The 17,340-nt window shown below is 45.1% G+C and overlaps 1 protein-coding gene across 1 annotated transcript in view; it reads left to right on the forward strand.

Moving 5' to 3' along the window:
• The window catches only part of malrd1 (MAM and LDL receptor class A domain containing 1), a 117,349-nt gene extending 101,196 nt beyond the window's left edge, over positions 1-16,153 (forward strand). Inside the window, exons 25-34 of the mRNA XM_029756079.1 lie at positions 2,025-2,182; positions 5,524-5,725; positions 6,387-6,668; positions 7,014-7,139; positions 8,905-8,971; positions 13,842-13,939; positions 14,215-14,305; positions 14,584-14,644; positions 15,656-15,757; positions 15,843-16,153. Coding sequence (XP_029611939.1) covers positions 2,025-2,182; positions 5,524-5,725; positions 6,387-6,668; positions 7,014-7,139; positions 8,905-8,971; positions 13,842-13,939; positions 14,215-14,305; positions 14,584-14,644; positions 15,656-15,757; positions 15,843-15,941 — 1,286 coding nt within the window. The 3' untranslated portion in view covers positions 15,942-16,153. The remainder of the gene's footprint in view (positions 1-2,024; positions 2,183-5,523; positions 5,726-6,386; positions 6,669-7,013; positions 7,140-8,904; positions 8,972-13,841; positions 13,940-14,214; positions 14,306-14,583; positions 14,645-15,655; positions 15,758-15,842) is intronic.
• The last annotated feature ends 1,187 nt before the right edge of the window (positions 16,154-17,340 follow it).

The following is a 17,340-nucleotide window of genomic DNA, read 5'->3' on the forward strand; positions in this document are numbered from 1 at the left end:
CATTAAAGCTACAAAACTGTCAGTGTTCAACCTGAACGTATGTTAACAATATAACAGAACAGATGAACCGCCCCTGAAAGCAACGCCACCTCTAAACCATGCCTTTAGTTTTCTGATCTGAACAGATATCTCAATAACCTGGCATCAACAACCCAGCATGAACAACCCAACCTTGCTATTTTTAAAGAAAACAACCCAACTAATGTTCCCCAATGCATGCAACCCTGCAGTTGGGTCATTAAAACAACCCAGCATTTGTTCTGAGTGCACATGGTCTGAACAGGTAGAATAGCATATAACTTGAATTGTTCTGGACCAAATGACCTGAAGAGGACAAATAGGCCGTAACTAACATATCACGTTTCCAGGGAAAACTCTGGGTTCTATACCACTACAGTAGTGGCATGAGTCCCAAATGCGCCCCACCCTATTCCCTATAGAGTGCTCTACTTTTGACCAGGGCCCTATGTTCCCTGGTCCAAGTAGTACACTACAAAAGGGAACAGGGTGCCATTTGGGACACAGCCATGGAGTATCATTCTGCCTGTGTGCCTGAGTTCAGGGAGTCTATTACTTATTAGTTCTGTATACCACACAGAATGCAATCTTCTGTGGCAGATTTAAGACGCTCCCAAAGCATTGGAGCAGATTGACAATGTTCCTGTGGCAATGAGAGGATTTCCGCACAGGAAATTCAGGCATTCTTCTATTTATTAGGAATCTAAAGGGGTATTTACAGCTGTTTGGATTGTGTACTGTTAAAAGAACACGGCTGCCCAGGTTAGTGTTAGCCTGGAAGAGTGTGTGTATGTGTGTGTGTGTGTGTGTGTGTGTGTGTGACTTTCTATGCCTGTTTGTGTGTGTTTATGTGTGCCGGGTCACACACACCAAGTAGAAAGCCGACCTTTACACCATCAAATGATGCATTACATCACAACAAGTCGACCCATGAACTTTACAAGGACAATCGTTGTTATAGTGGAACACATTCATCCAGACTGTATAACATATTGTGTCCACAAACTATTCCCTTAAGGCTCTGGTCCAAGGTAGTGCACTATATAGGGAATAGTGTATGGACACAAAATGCTATACATTCTGGATGAATGTGTTCCACTATAACAACGATTGTAGGTTGCCATTTGGGACGTAGCTCGTAGTGACTGGCCACCCAACTCATTGATCGTGGAGATGAATGTGGACACCAGGCTCTGTGGCACAGGCTGACCTTATGATCTCACTGGGGAGGCAGATCAATGGGCCTAGCCAGCCGTATCACATACACACATTAAGGCAACACACACGCACACACACGCACGCACGCACGCGCACACACTGCTTAGATACTCTACAATAGAGAATAGAGAGAATACAGAACATCACACAAAGAAAATGAGTAACACACCATCAGAATGGTAGGGGTGGAGAGGACATGCATCCCCTAGTCTTGCATTAGCTGATTTACCCTTGATTTAAAATCTAATTAAAAGTTTAGAAGACAATAAAAACCAGCACACAGCTCTTTCCTAGAATGAAAGAGACAGAAATTAGTAATAAATAACTTTGAAGATTCTAGAAGATTCTCCAGGGAAGTACAGTATTTCAGGTGGGAATATTGTGGTGTGAGACTCACCACGCATTGAGACAACCCCAAATCTCCTCTAGCTCATGTGGAAAACTCCCACTTAGTTCTGGCGTCGCCTCAGTGGCCTCTCAGTCTCAGTCTAAGAGACTAAATAAAACCAGATCAGAAGAATCCTCTCAGCACTGCATGTCTGCAGGAAACAGGCTTTTAGACAGTAACACTGTCTTCACAAAATGTTCTTTGGCTTCCAGTTGTTTTGGGCGGTCCGATGCTGTTCACATTTAGGGCAGAGAGTTGTCATATCACTTTATCAGGAAATATTCTGGGTCTGAGTTTAAACCTATAAACATAGCTAGTCTCCAACACATTTGATTTGACTCACAACTGGAGAAATGACTAGAGACGTATGTGGTTCCATATTTCTCTCCATGATCTACAGGTGGAGAAGGGAAGTTTCTGTATGTGCACTCTGCCACAGAGAAAGAAGGTGACATCGCCAAGGTTACGACGCGGAACCCATTCCCAGCCAGTATTGGCCTATGTCACCTACGATTCTGGTTCTACATGCATGGATCAGACAGGATGGGGACGTTAAAGGTAGGAGGAAAGCTTAAAGGTAGTTCAGTATTTTACATAGATGGTTCCCCCATAACTTCCTTTGTTATGAAGCTAGCTGTTTTAGGAAAACCGAACCATGGACTACCGATTCTCCTTGCCTAAAGATTACTTTCAGGCTGAAGAACCATCTAACATTAAGTAGTAATAACCTGAATTTCCCCTTTACGTCATGCCTTAATAAATCATTTTGTTGTAATATTTGTTCTGTCTTTTTCAGTGGATAAAACTGAAGTTCGTTGCAATATCAGTTTAATCCACCAGAAAAGATAGAACAAATATTACAACAAATATTATGGTTAAACTCAAATATACTAATTGATAAAAAATAAATATATTTTGGGAGAAAAAAAAAACGTTATAATCTTTATAAATTATATAATAAATAGGACTGGTGGTGTTATGTCCCACATGCAGCTAACAAAAATATATGGAAACATTTGCTGTACTCAAAATTACAACCAACTAATTTTAATGAAAAAATGGAAGCGGCAAGTGGAACGGGGAGAAAGTAAGGAACTTGTCTGTCGGCCCTGCATTAAAGACCAAAATTGGTTAAAAAAAATTGTGATGAATAAAAAAAGTATACCAGATTAATTTAAGAACCAAAAAATTGACAGCTGTGCCATATAAATTTCAAAATAGTTGGGAAGAGATTTTCAATGTATCGATTCAATGGCACATGGTTTATAAACTGATACACAAAACGATGCAGGATTCAAAACTTATTCTTGCAACCAATGGAATGTTATTTATACACAGACAGACAGACAGACAGACAGACAGACAGACAGACAGACAGACAGACAGACAGACAGACAGACAGACAGACAGACAGACAGACAGACAGACAGACAGACAGACAGACAGACAGACAGACAGACAGACAGACAGACAGACAGACAGACAGACAGACAGACAGACAGACAGACAACCTTCCCAGGTCTGCAGATTTTGCTGCAAAGAGACAGCATTATTAGATCATTTGTTTTGGTACAGTCCATATGTAGCTTGTTTTTGATGTTCAGGAATGGCTAAAGAATTGCAACATTTACCTGGAGCTAACTTTGCAAATAGCATTGCTGGGTCATTTAAAAAGTCATAGTCAATCGATCAATAATATAATAATACCCTGAGCAAATATGTTTATCTTTCATTTACAATCTGTAGAAAATATGAGAATAGAACGGTTCAGAACTTTTATAAAACATCACAGCACAGTTAAAATATATGGCAAATACAGTGCATTCGGTAAGTATTCAGACCCCTTGCCTTTTTGCACATTTTGTTACCTTACAGTCTTATTCTAAAATTGACCGTTTTTTCCCTCATCAATCTACACACAATACGCCATAATTACAAAGCAAAAACAGGTTTTTAGAAATCACATTTACATACGCATTCAGACCCTTTACTCAAAACTTTGTTGAAGCACCTTTGGCAGCGATTAGAGCCTCGAGTCTTCTTGGGTATGATGCTACAAGCTTGGCACACCTATATTTGAGGAGTTTCTCCCATTCTTCTCTGCAGATTCTCTCAAGCTCTGTCAGGTTGGATTGAGAGCGTTGCTGCACAGCTATTTTCAGGTCTCTCCAGAGATGTTCGATCGGGTTCAAGTCCGGGCTCTGGCTTGGCCACTCAAGAACATTCAGAAACTTGTCCTGAAGACACTCTTGCGTTGTCTTGGCTGTGTGCTTAGGGTCGCTGTCCTGTTGGAAGGCAAACCTTTGCTTCAGTCTGAGGTCCTGAGCACTCAGGAGCATGTTTTCATCAAGCATATCTCTGTACTTTGCTCGATTCATCTTTTCCTCGATCCTGACTAGTCTCCCAGTCCCTGCCGCTGAAAAACATCCCTACAGCATGATGCTGCCACCACCATGCTTCACCGTAGGGATGGTGCCAGGTTTCCTCCACACGTAATGCTTGGCATTCAGGCCAAAGAGTTCAATCTTGGTTTCATCAGACCAGAGAATCTTGTTTCTCATGATCTGAGAGTCCTTTAGGTACCTTTTGGCAAACTCCAAGTGGGCTGTCATGTGCCTTTTACTGCGGAGTGGCCTCCGTCTGGCTGCTCTACCATAAAGGCCTGATTGATGAAGTGCTGCAGAGATGGTTGTACTTCTGGAAGGTTCTTCCTTCTCCACAGAGGAACACTGGACCTCTGTCAGAGTGACCATCGGGTTCTTGGTCACCTCCCTGACCAAGGCCCTTCTCCCCCGATTGCTCAGTTTGGCCGGTCGAGTCTTGGCAATCGAGTCTTGGTGGTTCCAAACTTCTTCCATTTAAAAATGATGGAGGCCACTGTGTTCTTGAGGACCTTCAATGTTGCAGACATTTCTTGGTACCCTTCCCCAGATCTGTGCCTCGACAGAATCCTATCTTGGAGCTCTAAAGACAATTCCTTTGACCTCATAGCTTGGTTTTTGCTCTGACATGCACTGTCCTTTTGTCTGAGGAGTCCAAATTTGAGAGTTCTGGTTCCAACCACTGTGTCTTTGTGAGACACAGAGTAAGTGACCGGATGATCTCCGAATGTGTAGTTCCCACTGTGAAGCATGGAGGAGGTGTGATGGTGTGGGGATGGTTTGCTGTTGACACTGTCAGTGATTTATTTAGAATTCAAGGCACACTTAACCAGCATGGCTACCACAGCATTCTGCAGCGATTTGCCATCTGGTTTGCGCTTAGTGGGACTATCATTTGTTTTTCAACAGGACAATGACCCAACACACCTCCAGGCTGTGTAAGGGCTATTTGACCAAGAAGTAGAGTGATGGAGTGTTGCATCAGATGACCTGGCCTCTCCAATCACCCGACCTCAACCCATTTGAGATGGTTTGGAATGAGTTGGATCCCTGAGTAAAGGAAAAGCAGCCAACAAGTGCTCAGCATATGTGGGAACTCCTTCAAGACTGTTGGAAAAGCGTTCCAGGTGAAGCTGGTTGAGAGAAGGCCAGGAGTGTGCAAAGCTGTCATGAAGGCAAAGGGTGGCTACTTTGAAGAATCTAAAATCTAAAATACATTTTGATTTGTTTAACATTTTTTTGTTTACTACATGATTTCATATGTGTTATTTCATAGTTTTGATGTCTTCACTATTATTCTACAATGTAGAAAATAGTAAAAATAAAGAAAAACCCTTCAATGAGTAGGTTTGTCCAAACTTTTGACTGGTACTGTATATATTTACAAAAATAAATAACTGGAGTCGTGGATCCCTGTCCTCCACGCTCTGTGGTTGTTACAATAAGTGTGTGTGTCCCTTGTTAAGCCACAGATAAGTGACATTTATAGCGCTGTAATCTCACTGGCGTGTCACTCAGGTCTACACTGTCGGCTCAAGCGGGACCCGCCTGTTAATGTGGGCCGCCAGTGGTAACCATGGCGACCGGTGGTCCTACGCAAGTGTGATCCTGTCCAACACAACCCCCTTCAGAGTGACCTTCCAAGCAGAAGTGGGGGGTGACGTGTGGACGGACATCGCCCTGGATGACATCTCCTTTACCACTGAGTGTGTGGTGGGAGGTAAGAGTTCTCTTCTCTTTGTCATGTTCTCTCGCTCTCCCTTCCCCATTTCACTCCTCGGTTATATTTTCTCTCCCTCTCTTCCGTTCTCTCCTCCTCCCTCTGCTCCTTTCCTTTCCTTTACCCGACTTGACACCCTACATTCCTGCCATTTCCTCTGATGTGCACATCTCTCTCTCCTCTTCCCTGCCTCCCTCCCTCCCTCCCTCACAATAAACGGGTTCCATTGTGCCCGGGGGGAGAGTAGAGTAGTGTAGTGAACTAATGAAGCCTGTTGGCCTGCGGGCCTGTATAAATGCACTGTGGAGTCTGGGTTTGTCGCTGGGGGAGAGGAGAGAGCAATGGGGGAGAAAAGCAATTACATTTGTATTGTGTTGTTTTCACACACCCCTCCCTCCCCTTCCCTCCTCTAGCTACTGTAGCTTCCTCCGCTTCCTCTCCTCAGCTGTATACAGTCACCTCTCACATGGGATGCGGCTGAAATGGCACCCGTTTTTGGGCACTACTTTTGACCAAAGCCCTACACGCCCTAGGGGTAATAAGGTGCCATTTGGGACGCAGACATGAGGATCATAGAGAACATTAGCATTGTTGTGTTTGTTCATGTGTAATAGCTGGACCATTAAAGACAACATCAACTCCCATGTGTGTTTTCTCACAGGTCCTGTGACTCCAGAGCCTCTGACCTGTGGCGCGGGTCAGTTCCAGTGTGTCCACTCCTTCCAGTGTGTCCCTCTGTCCTGGAGGTGTGATGGGGAGGAGGACTGTGCTGACCAGTCAGATGAGGAGCAGTGTCCCAGCCTGGTCCCAGGCACCCTGCCCCCCCAGGACCACTGTCCACACCCTGACCAGTACCAGTGTTTTGACAACACCTGTCTCCCCTCCCTACTACGATGCGATGGAGTCTCTGACTGCCCCTACGGAGAGGATGAATACAGCTGCCGTAAGGGTCCTTGCCTGTGTGTGTTGAGGGGGGGATTGTGTGTGTGTGTGTGTAGGTGTAGGTGGGGATTATGTGTGTGTGTGCGTGCGCACGTGTGTCGTTACCCTGTAATTACATAAGAAAAATACGGTGCCAGAACATGACATTTACAGTTAGAATCCATAAGTGTTTTCACAGCCTCACCTTCGCACTCATACTCAGTTGTACCTGATTATGGATTATGAAATATTTTTATTTAAACCAGTGTGTGAACGCTCCTCTTCTCTTAGCACTATTGTGTTAAATAATACACTGAAAGTGATTGAAAACAGAGCTCACTTTCTCTATCTCCCTCTTCCTCCCCAGCGCTCAAACAGTGTGCGTTGGGGTCTCTGGTGTGCGAGAGTCCGTCCAGTTGTGTCCCGCTCCAGAAGCGCTGTGACCAGATCGTTGACTGTCTACCCTTTGACTCTGACGAGTCCAGCTGCCATGGTAACGTTTGACTGCTTCTACTATACTTTGTCCTCTCTCTCTCTCTCTCTCTCACACTCTCTCGCTCTCTCACACCTCTCTCTCTCACTCTCTCTCTCTCTCTCTCTCACACCCTCTCTCTCTCACACACTCTCTCGCTCTCTCACACCTCTCTCTCTCACACTCTCTCTCTCTCTCACACCCTCTCTTTCTCTCTCTCTCTCTCTCTCTCTCTCTCACACTCTCTCGCTCTCTCTCACACCTCTCTCTCACACCCTCTTTCTCTCTCTCTCACACCCTCTTATGTCTCCCTCTCTCTCTTTGTCTCTCTCACACCCATACTCTATCTTCGTCTTTCCTCCAACTGGACGTCTCAGCTTAGACTGTTTCCTCCAATATTTTTGAATTGCAGTACTTGAACGGTCTTTCATATTGTCTCCCTTTTTCTTATGTTACATGGTCTGTCAGATGGGGCGGAGGGTGTTGGGGGGGGATTAATAAAGTTCTCCTGGCTCCCACTGTAAAGGTCCATCTTTGCATTTCCAATGTATTATTATTTTCCCAACTTTACTCTGTTCCATTTGTGGCTTTCAAATGTGCCAACTTTGGCTGTAATGACATTCTCAACTACAGCAATTCTGCCTTCAAAGCACACCTCATAGGTCATTCTGTGCAGTGCCAAAATCTTCAAAACCTCAGCTTTTCTGTTGCCTTCGAGAAATTAAACCAAACGGAACCGCCCATTTGGTTGGAATCCACCTGAAATGCAACCCTGGAGTTACACGATTAGGGATTGGACAAATCGCTCCATACAGTGATTGGAGGATTAAGTGGATTCAGGTCTGAGATATAATTTCCAACACTTGAACAATCCAGATAAGCAATGCTGTTGAGACGAAAGTGAGGAGAGAGACAGAGAGAGAGAGAGAGAGAGAGAGAGAGAGAGAGAGAGAGAGAGAGAGAGAGAGAGAGAGAGAGACAGAGAGAGACAGAGAGAGAGAGAGAGAGAGAGAGAGAGAGAGAGAGAGAGAGAGACAGAGAGAGAGACAGAGAGACAGAGAGAGAGAGAGAGAGAGAGAGAGAGAGAGAGAGAGAGAGAGAGAGAGAGTCAGAGAGAGTCAGAGAGAGTCAGAGAGAGTCAGAGAGAGAGAGAGAGAGAGACAGAGAGAGAGAGAGAGAGAGAGAGAGAGAGAGAGGTGAGCATCGCTTCAGGAAGAAAAAAAACATGCATTTCACAAGTGAACTCGAGAAGTGTTCCCATAACACGTTTCCACATGTGAAATCATGTGTTGTTCCTGTAAGGGAAGAGAGAGAGAAAGGTAGCGACAAAAGCAGTTGTGAAGGAAGAGAGGTCCAGGAAAAACCTGTAACGTGTTGACACTCTCACTAAAGAGGTTTTTCAGAAAATACATTTTCAGAGGTTTTTCCACTTTGCTCTCCGGAGGCAATTCCCTGTCTCTCTGCCAGGCATGTCGTGATGTCAGAGAAACATTGTGGATGCGTGGATCATATTTCCCATTTCCTAGGTGTGGACATGATTAACAGGTGGTGTCAAGAGAAGGAGAGAAGGGGGGCGGAGAGGAGATTGGAAGAATCGTTTACACCAAAAGAGCTGGTATGCATCCCAAATGGCACCCTAATGTAGTGCACTATGTTGACCAGGACCCATCAAAAGTAGTGCACTACAAAGGGAATGGGGTGTGATTTGGGACGTTGCCCTGGTCTCAACTGGCTCTGTACGATGAGAGAGGGTTGTTGTTGAAACACATGTTTGGCCTCGTTGCAGAATGCCCTCCGAGATACTGTCTGCATCATGGAGAGTGCCATGTGGAGAGGCATGGGCCAATGTGCATGTGAGTATGAGTACAGCAAACAGGTATTCACATGGACACACACACACACATGCACACAGTCACTACACACAACCCCCCTGCCACACATATGATATACAGTGGATGCTTTCTATTTTTATTTTCTCTTCCGACCCCTTCTCGCTACAGATCTCTCTCTCTCTCTTTCTCTCTCTATCGCTCTCTCTCTCTTTCTCTCTCTATCGCTCTCTCTAGCTCTCTTTCTCTAGCTCTCTTTCTCTCTCTCTCTAGCTCTCTCTCTCTCTCTATCTATCTCTCTCTCTCTCTATCTATCTCTCTCTCTCTCTCTCTAGCTCTCTTTCTCTAGCTCTCTTTCTCTCTGCCTTCAAACATGGAAATCCCATCAGTCTTGTTTCCAACCCTGGAAAAGACACGCTCGGCGGACCATGGAGGAATCTCGGTTTATCCCAGACAGATTTTAGAAGGGGGCTCACCGCTCATTTATCCGCCACGGACTAGCACAACGTTCCCAGAACGTTCCCAGAACGTTCCCAGAGGGATTTTGCAATGGACACTCGCTGGTCAATATTTGAACGTTCCCCCACCGCAAATTGTCTTGAGGGAAGACCGCGTAAGACCTTCACATTAGATTAATCCGTTGGATTTAGGGAGGCTAGCGTGACCCCGTGTGGATAGAGTTCAACTCCAACTCTTTGTGGTCGCCCACCACACACACACACACACACACACACACACACACACACACACACACACACACACACACACACACACACACACACACACACACACACACACACACACACACACACACACACACACACACACACACACACACATTTTATCTTACACAAACCACATACTGGGCTAAGGAACTAGAACTTGAGATATTGAAGGGAAAGAGTTGACGACATGCAAGACAAGTGGTAGTTAACCGCTGTGAAATCTTCAATAAAATATTCTGCCTTCGATAGAACGCCTAGTCTAAATATTAGGCAATATACTTACTATAGCTACCTGCTGATGTCAGCATAAAAGGGAAAGTTCACCCAAATGACAAAATTCCTTAACCTGTAAGCAATCCATGGACAAGATAAGACAGCAATCCATGGTTTTGCTTACTTGACTTTGTTTACCTGACTACTGTAATTTGGGTGAACTATCTCTTTAATGTTGACTACTACCTGGCATTTCACATTCTTCCTGGTACCTGCACTCTAAAGCCACATGACTGACTGGAATATAGTATGTGTCTTTTCCCACAATGCTATGTGAATGTCACATTGAGATGCAAATGGTTCCACATTTTTTTTAATCGGCACACTCTGGGGAGGTGATATTTCACTGGTGTTTGGCAGTAAAAATACTGTCTATTTCCCTCACCTCCCTTTCCCCTCTCTCTCTCTCTCGCTCTCCCTCACCTTTCTCTCTCTTTGCTCTCCTCTTTCCTGTTTCTCATCCTCCCTCCCTTTGCTCAATCTCTAGCTGCCCCTTTCCCATTTCTCTCTCTCGCTCCCTCTCACTCTCTCTCTCATGATTATGTAACAGACTGTGCAGTGCTGTGCCACGGCAGGCTTTAATATGGAGTCAGAGACCCCAGCATGTAGTGGTGCCTGGGGCCTATGTATGTCAGAGAGTCAGAGGTTCAGACTTAGCAGGTCATGTCGGTCCTCTGGGCAGGATCCTCCGAGAAGCTGGACCAGAGCCCAGCCTACAGGCCTTGCCAGCCTGCCACACAATATGCAAAGAGACCCTTCGGAATGAGAATATAACACAACTTAATGCAAGCGGTATGTTTTGTCCAAGAAGGTTTGTTTTGCATTAGAAAATCCCATGGTAGCACATTTCTACCCCAAAAACTAGCCATGGTATTAAGCAGATGTGGACTTGGAAGAGAAGTCCTGGATATATGTGTTGTTTTCTCAAAGACAGTGTGACATGGAGAGGCACCCTAATCACTCAACTGAAGTGTCTGAATGAAGCTCCTTGTTCAGCCTACTGGTACTGTCCATGTGGGATTCTCCACATAAGAAGGACATTGTTTTCCGTTGAGGAGGCGCACCTCCTTATTTTCTTCCGAGCCTTTGTTCGTTCATTCAGTGTGGACATTCAGTGTGAAGTTTGTGTTTTAAGTTTCAATGCCACCTGCACAAGTACAGTGAAATGCCTTGCTTGAAAGCTCTAACCCCAACAATGCAGTAATCAATAACAACGTAATACTAAAAATAACGAGGTAAAACAAAAAAATATCAAAAGAAAGAAGAAGGACACTGTATACAGGATCAGTTCCAGTACCATATTTACAATGTGCAGGGATACTGGAGTGATAGAGGTAAATATGTATAGGGGTAAGGTGACTAGACATCAGGATATATGATAAACAGTAGCAGTAGTGTATATGATGATTGTATGTGAGTGGGTATGTGTAGAGTCAGTATTAATGTACATATTATGTGTGTGTGAGCAAGTGAGTATTTGTATGAGTGTTGGAGTATCAGTGTGTGTAGTGTGTAGGACCCTGTGTGTGCAGAGAGAATAAAATACAAAAGGTCAACTCAGATAGTCCTTGTAGCCCTTTTGTTAGCTATTTAACAGTCTTATGGCACGGGGATAGAAGCTGTTCAGGAGCCTGTTGGTGTCAGACTTGATGCACTGGTACCGCTTGCCGTGGGGAAACAGAGAGAACAGTCTATGGCTTGGGTGGTTGGAGTCTTTAACGATTTTCTGGGCCTTCCTTTCACACCGCCTGATATAGAGTTCTTGGATGGCAGGGAGCTGTACTGGGCTGTCCACACCACCCTCTAGTGCCAGGCGATCGAGGGCGGTGCTATTGTCATACGAAGCAGTGATGCAGTCAGTCAAGGTTCTCTCAGTGGTACAGCTGTATAACTTTTGGAGGATTTGAGGGCCATGCCTAACCTTTTCAACCTCCTAAGGGGGAAGAGGTGCTGTCGCGCCTTATTCACGACTGCGCACGTGTGTGGACTATTTTAAGCTATTAGGGATTTGGAGACCGAGGAACTTGACCTCCTCCCTGTAGGCTGTCTCATGGTCGCCGGTGATCAAACCTACCACCGTCGTGTCGTCACCAAACTTGATGACGGTGTTGGAGTCGTGGGTGAACAGAGAGTACAGGAGGGGTCTAAGCACACACCCCTGTGGGGCCCCAGTGTTGAGTGTCAGCGTGGTGGAGGTGATGTTGCCTACGCTTGCCACCTGGGGTCGGCTTGTCAGGAAGTCCAGAATCCAGTTGCAGAGGGAGGTGTTCAGTCCCAGGGTCCTAAGCTTGGTGACGAGCTTGGAGGGGACAATGGTGTTGAACGCTGAGCTGTAGTCAATGAACAGCATTCTCACATAGGTATTCCTCGTATCTAGGTGGGTGAGGGCAGTGTGGAGTGCAGTTGAGATTGCTTCATTGATGGATCTGTTGGGACGGTATGCAAATTGGAGTGCGTCTAGGGTGTCTGGGATGATGGAGTTGATGTGAGCCATAAACAGCCTCTCAAAGCACTTCACGATTACAGATAGCAGAGTTCTTGGGAACAGGGATGATGGTGGTAATCTTAAAAGATGTGGAGATTACAGACTGGGACCAGGAGAGGTCGAAAATTACTGTGAATATACCAGCTGGTCTTCGCCTGCTCTGAAAACGCACCCTGGAATACCATGGGGCCCTGCGGCCTTGTGGGTATTGACCTGATTCAAGACTCCACTCACATCAGCCTCGAAGAGCGAGATCACCCAATCTTCTGGGTTGGTGGCGGCCCTCACACCCGGCACGATGTTGTTGTTGTCAAAGCGTGCATAAAATGCATTGAGCTCGTCTGGTAGAGAGGCATCGTTGTAATCCGTAATGGACTGTAGCCCCTGCCACATGCGGCGCACGTCGGAGCCTGTGTAATATGATTCCACTTTATTCCTGTATTGTCCTTTTGCTCGTTTGATGACTTTGTGGAGATCATAGTGGGACTTCTTGTACTTGTTCCTGTCCTCAGCCGTAGCCTCAGGGTCGTCTGCAATAGCTCTGTGTGTGGTAGCCCTATCCTATGGGGACAACGTTGCCGATGCATTTCCTAATGAAGCCGATGACGGAGGTGGTTAGCTTGTCGATGTCATCGGCAGAGTCCCGAAACATATTCCAATCAGCGCTAGCAAAGCAGTCCTGTAGCATAATGTCTGATTCTGGAGAACATTTCTCAACAATGCAAGTCACGGGTAATTCCTGTTTGAGCTTCTGCTTGTAAACAGGAAGCAGGTGTACTGAGTCATGATCTGATTTGCCGAACGGCGGACGGGGGATGTATGCATGCTTGTGGGTAGAATAACAGTGCTCTAGACTGTATCACCCCTAGTGGCAAGGGAGAAGTGTTGAAGAAGTGTCTTAATGATGCTGAATTAAAATCGCAGGCAACCAGAAAAGCAGCCTCTGGATGGTTATAGCCTAGTACAGTTTCTTAAGTGCCAGATTGTTATTTGTCTTGTCCTAAAGTGGAATGCATATAACAGCTGAAAACTCCCTCGTGTGGTAAAAGGGTCAGCATTTGACCACTAGGTATTCTAAGACAGGTGAACAATGGGTTGACACTTCTATTTCACTTCTACTGCACTCGAGTCAGCACACCAGTTGTTGTTGATGAAGAGGCATCTCCCCCCCCCCCCCCCCCCCCCTCAATTTTCCCTGTCTGGTCGGCATGGTGAATGGAGAATCCAACGAGTTGGATAGCCATCGGGGGTATCTTGTCAGACAGCCATGTTTCAGAAAACCAAAGAATATTTCAGTTTCGATAGTCCCATTGGTAGCAAATCCATTCATCTTGTTATCAAGTGACTGGCCAGTAGAATGGAGGGAAGAGGTGGCCGGTTCTCCCTTCACCTTAATATTAACCCTTTCCAGGTGCCAGGATGGTTGGACAGGAAACCGTTGCAGCGTGAGACAAAAGCCCTCTCCCTCTTCCTCAATCTCAACGGCCCTGCCAGAGGATTCTGGACTAGGTAATACGGACATACCCTATTATTATATGAACTTAGGGTTGCAAAATTCTGGTAACCTTCTGAAAATTCCAAGGTTTTCCATAAATTGCAGTTGGAATTTTTCCGGTATCAGGAGGGAATAAGCAGGATATACAGGAATCCTCCAACCAGGATTTCAGGATAACTTGGGAACTTTGGGAAACTTACCAGAATGTTGAAACCCTTTATGTACCTTAAGACTGTGAGTCTCTGGGGTGTTTATTGATTGTAAATCCATGTATTTGTCTTACCCATAGAGACTGTGTATGCTGGCATTGCCATTGGACTGACCCTGCTGATTATTGGTATTATTATCCTGTTTGTATTCCTGAAGAGACACTCTTTGAAGTAAGTCACTGGTTAGGATGTTAATGTTGATAAAGGAGATGGTTATGACGTTGCTTTCATGAATGACGTCGGAAAATACTGTGATTTCAGTCAAACACCTGTGTGATCTGTCTTGATTTTTACCTTTGTCAGCTCAGGAATTCGATCCAGCAACCTTTCGGTTACTGGCCTAACGCTCTAACCACTAGGCTACCTGCCGCCCCATTATCGCTGTTGTTGCTGTTATTATTATTACTGTTACTAAAAAATACGAATCCGATTTTCATCTGCTTCCACAGCAAACATGACCTGAAGGACTTTGAGGCGATGGACAACCCAGCCTTTGATTGGAGGGCAGAGGTTAGCACACCCCCTTTCTCTGTTCAATGACAATCAAGCTCCCATATAAAATGTATCATTCTTAAACCATATGATCTAGAATTCATTAGATACTCATTTCGTTTGTGTGTGGGTGGATGACATCTTTCTCAGACGTGATTGTAATTGTGGTCAGTGGAATGTCTGCAAAGCCCTACACCTCCGCCTCATCAATGATACGCGTGTGTGCGCGTGCGTGTGCATGCATGCGTGTGTGTGTGTGTGTGTGTGCGCGTGTGTGCAATCATTCTCTCCTCTACCACCACCGAGAAGGTACCCTGCAGGGGAGTAGATGCCATCACAGCAATTTCACTCAGGAGATGGCTGTCATTTTCTGAAGTGTGTTTATATTTGTGTGTGTGCTACTGAGCACTGAGCGGTAGTAAAAGCGGGAGTGATTGTGAGAGTCATCACTGTCACAGTGTCGATGACGGGGGTCACAACATTGCACGCGTGTGTGCTGGTGTGCATGCATTTGGCTCTCTGTGTCCGTGCGCGTGTGTGTGTATGTGCATGTGTGTGTGTGTGTGTGTGTGTGTGTGTGCGCAGGAGGGTGTTGATTTCTGCTGTGACGGGTAGAGGTATGTGTGGTTCATCAGTCTCTCCGTTGTGCATACTATAACAGGCTACAACACAGAGGGTACCTCAATCACACAGCGAACAACACTCACTTTATCCACAGAGAAGTGGACAGGAGAGGAGTCTATGGGTGTCGCCCAAATGGCACCCTATTCCCGATATAGTGGACTACTTTTGATCAGAGCCCTATGGGCCTGGTCAATAGTGATGCACTATAGAGGGAATACTGGCATTTGAGACACAGCCTATTTGACAAGGAAAAAGATTATGACTGATGTCACTGGGAAATGTTATCATGAGCTCACTCTGTATAAAGAGCAACCTTTAGAAACAAAAAGAAGTCAGAGGTGTAGTTTGAGTGATTAGAGACAAATGTAGTTCCTCTATTGTCTCTCACTATTTCTCTCCCTTCAGCTCCCCAGTCTGGGAACTTGCCCTAGACTTAACCCCAAGACGAGGGAGGGTCCTGGGCTTCCCATCAGTGTCTACCCCTGGAGGAGGGATGCAGAGTGGGAGGTAGGCTTCTATCTCTTGTTGAACTGTCTGCCAACTGTCTCACTGTCTCTCTGTCAAATTGTAATGCTGTGTGTGTGTTCTGCAGGGTCCAGTCCGGAGAGATGCCAAACTGTCCTTCCCAAACCCTCTGTACCAGTACCCCTCCACTACCAATGGGGCTGACTGCAGCAGCTCTGAAGCATAAAAACAACAGATACTCTGCACACACTACTGTGCCATAGCCAATACTCATGTGAACTTGTGCTGTATACATTTGTGACCGACCACCTCGATTCGGTCTTACGTAGCATCATTTGAAATTGTTTTTTACTTTGGATAAAAGTAGAAACTCAGCGCTAGAAAATGGAACAATGGAAAAGTAATTCTGCTTTGAAAGTTGATAAACTTGTAACCCCACTTTTGAGAAAACGTCCCTTGAATGATTTGGTACACCTACTGGAGAGCTCTTCTTTGTCTCCACCCATTCAGGATCGTTCACACCCTCTTAAGCCTTAGCCGCACCCATCTCTTTAAGGATGCACATGTAAGGCCATGTGCTAAACAGAGTGAGTAGTTTAGTAAACAACCAAAGGTTTCAAGACTAAAAGTGGTAAAAGTAGTAGCCTACAATAAGGAAACCTCCAGGTAAAAATACACTATCTAGTCCTTGGCCTATATCCTAATCTGACTTTGGTGCAGGTCATGTTATTCTTCACATTACCATCTCTAGTAAACACACACTATATCAAATAAAAACAATGTTGATTTGTCATATGCACAGGATACACATTGTGTAAACAGTACAGTGAAATGGTTACTTGCGTAGTAGCAGTATCAAAAACAGGAAGTGTCCAGATAAAAATATTGTATAATTATTAGATGACGCTTACCCGACACACTTGATGGGTCATGTGAAATTGATGGGTCATGTGAAGGAAATGCTATAACCACCCCTCAGCCACATCTAGCTAAGTGGATGGGTCACTATTGTCTAGACGTACAGCTAACAGTACACTTTAACTTGCAATGAAAACGACTTTCTGAGCAAATTAGAAACTTATAATATCTGAAAATGTAGCTAGACTCTTTCCCGTATACATGGATGAAAGCTTCACTGCAGACTGGAACCATTTAACTCAGTTTTGTTTGTAGCTACATCTTGTTTGGACAGTATTGTGTCAAGTCACTCCGGTTCACACTGACTGGCGTGCGCAGAAAGTAGCCCATCACTTTTTCCAACTGATCTGTCGATAGCACCTGCTAAATTCAGGGCATCAATATTGTTGAGAAAAGTAGCAAAACTTGTGTATTTCTCGATGGCTAACGTTATATCTTTCAAAAACGGCGCGGTAGAAAGGACTATCAACACATACTGAGCAGCTCACGTTATAGACAGAAGCATGCTACATGGCCGACCAATCCAAACTCATCTCCCGGCATGTTCAGCCGATCCATTATCTCAGCCAATCATGCGTAGCGGGAAGGTTCCTTGCTTTTTCCGTGGCTAAACCAATTAGGCTCGTAATTTAAATTTTTTATTCGCATTTACGGATGGATACAAGTTTGTTATTAAGGCACATGAGAATCCACATGTTCCAGAAGGA

This window comes from Salmo trutta, chromosome 6, assembly GCF_901001165.1.
Source record: "Salmo trutta chromosome 6, fSalTru1.1, whole genome shotgun sequence".
Lineage (NCBI taxonomy): Eukaryota > Metazoa > Chordata > Actinopteri > Salmoniformes > Salmonidae > Salmo > Salmo trutta.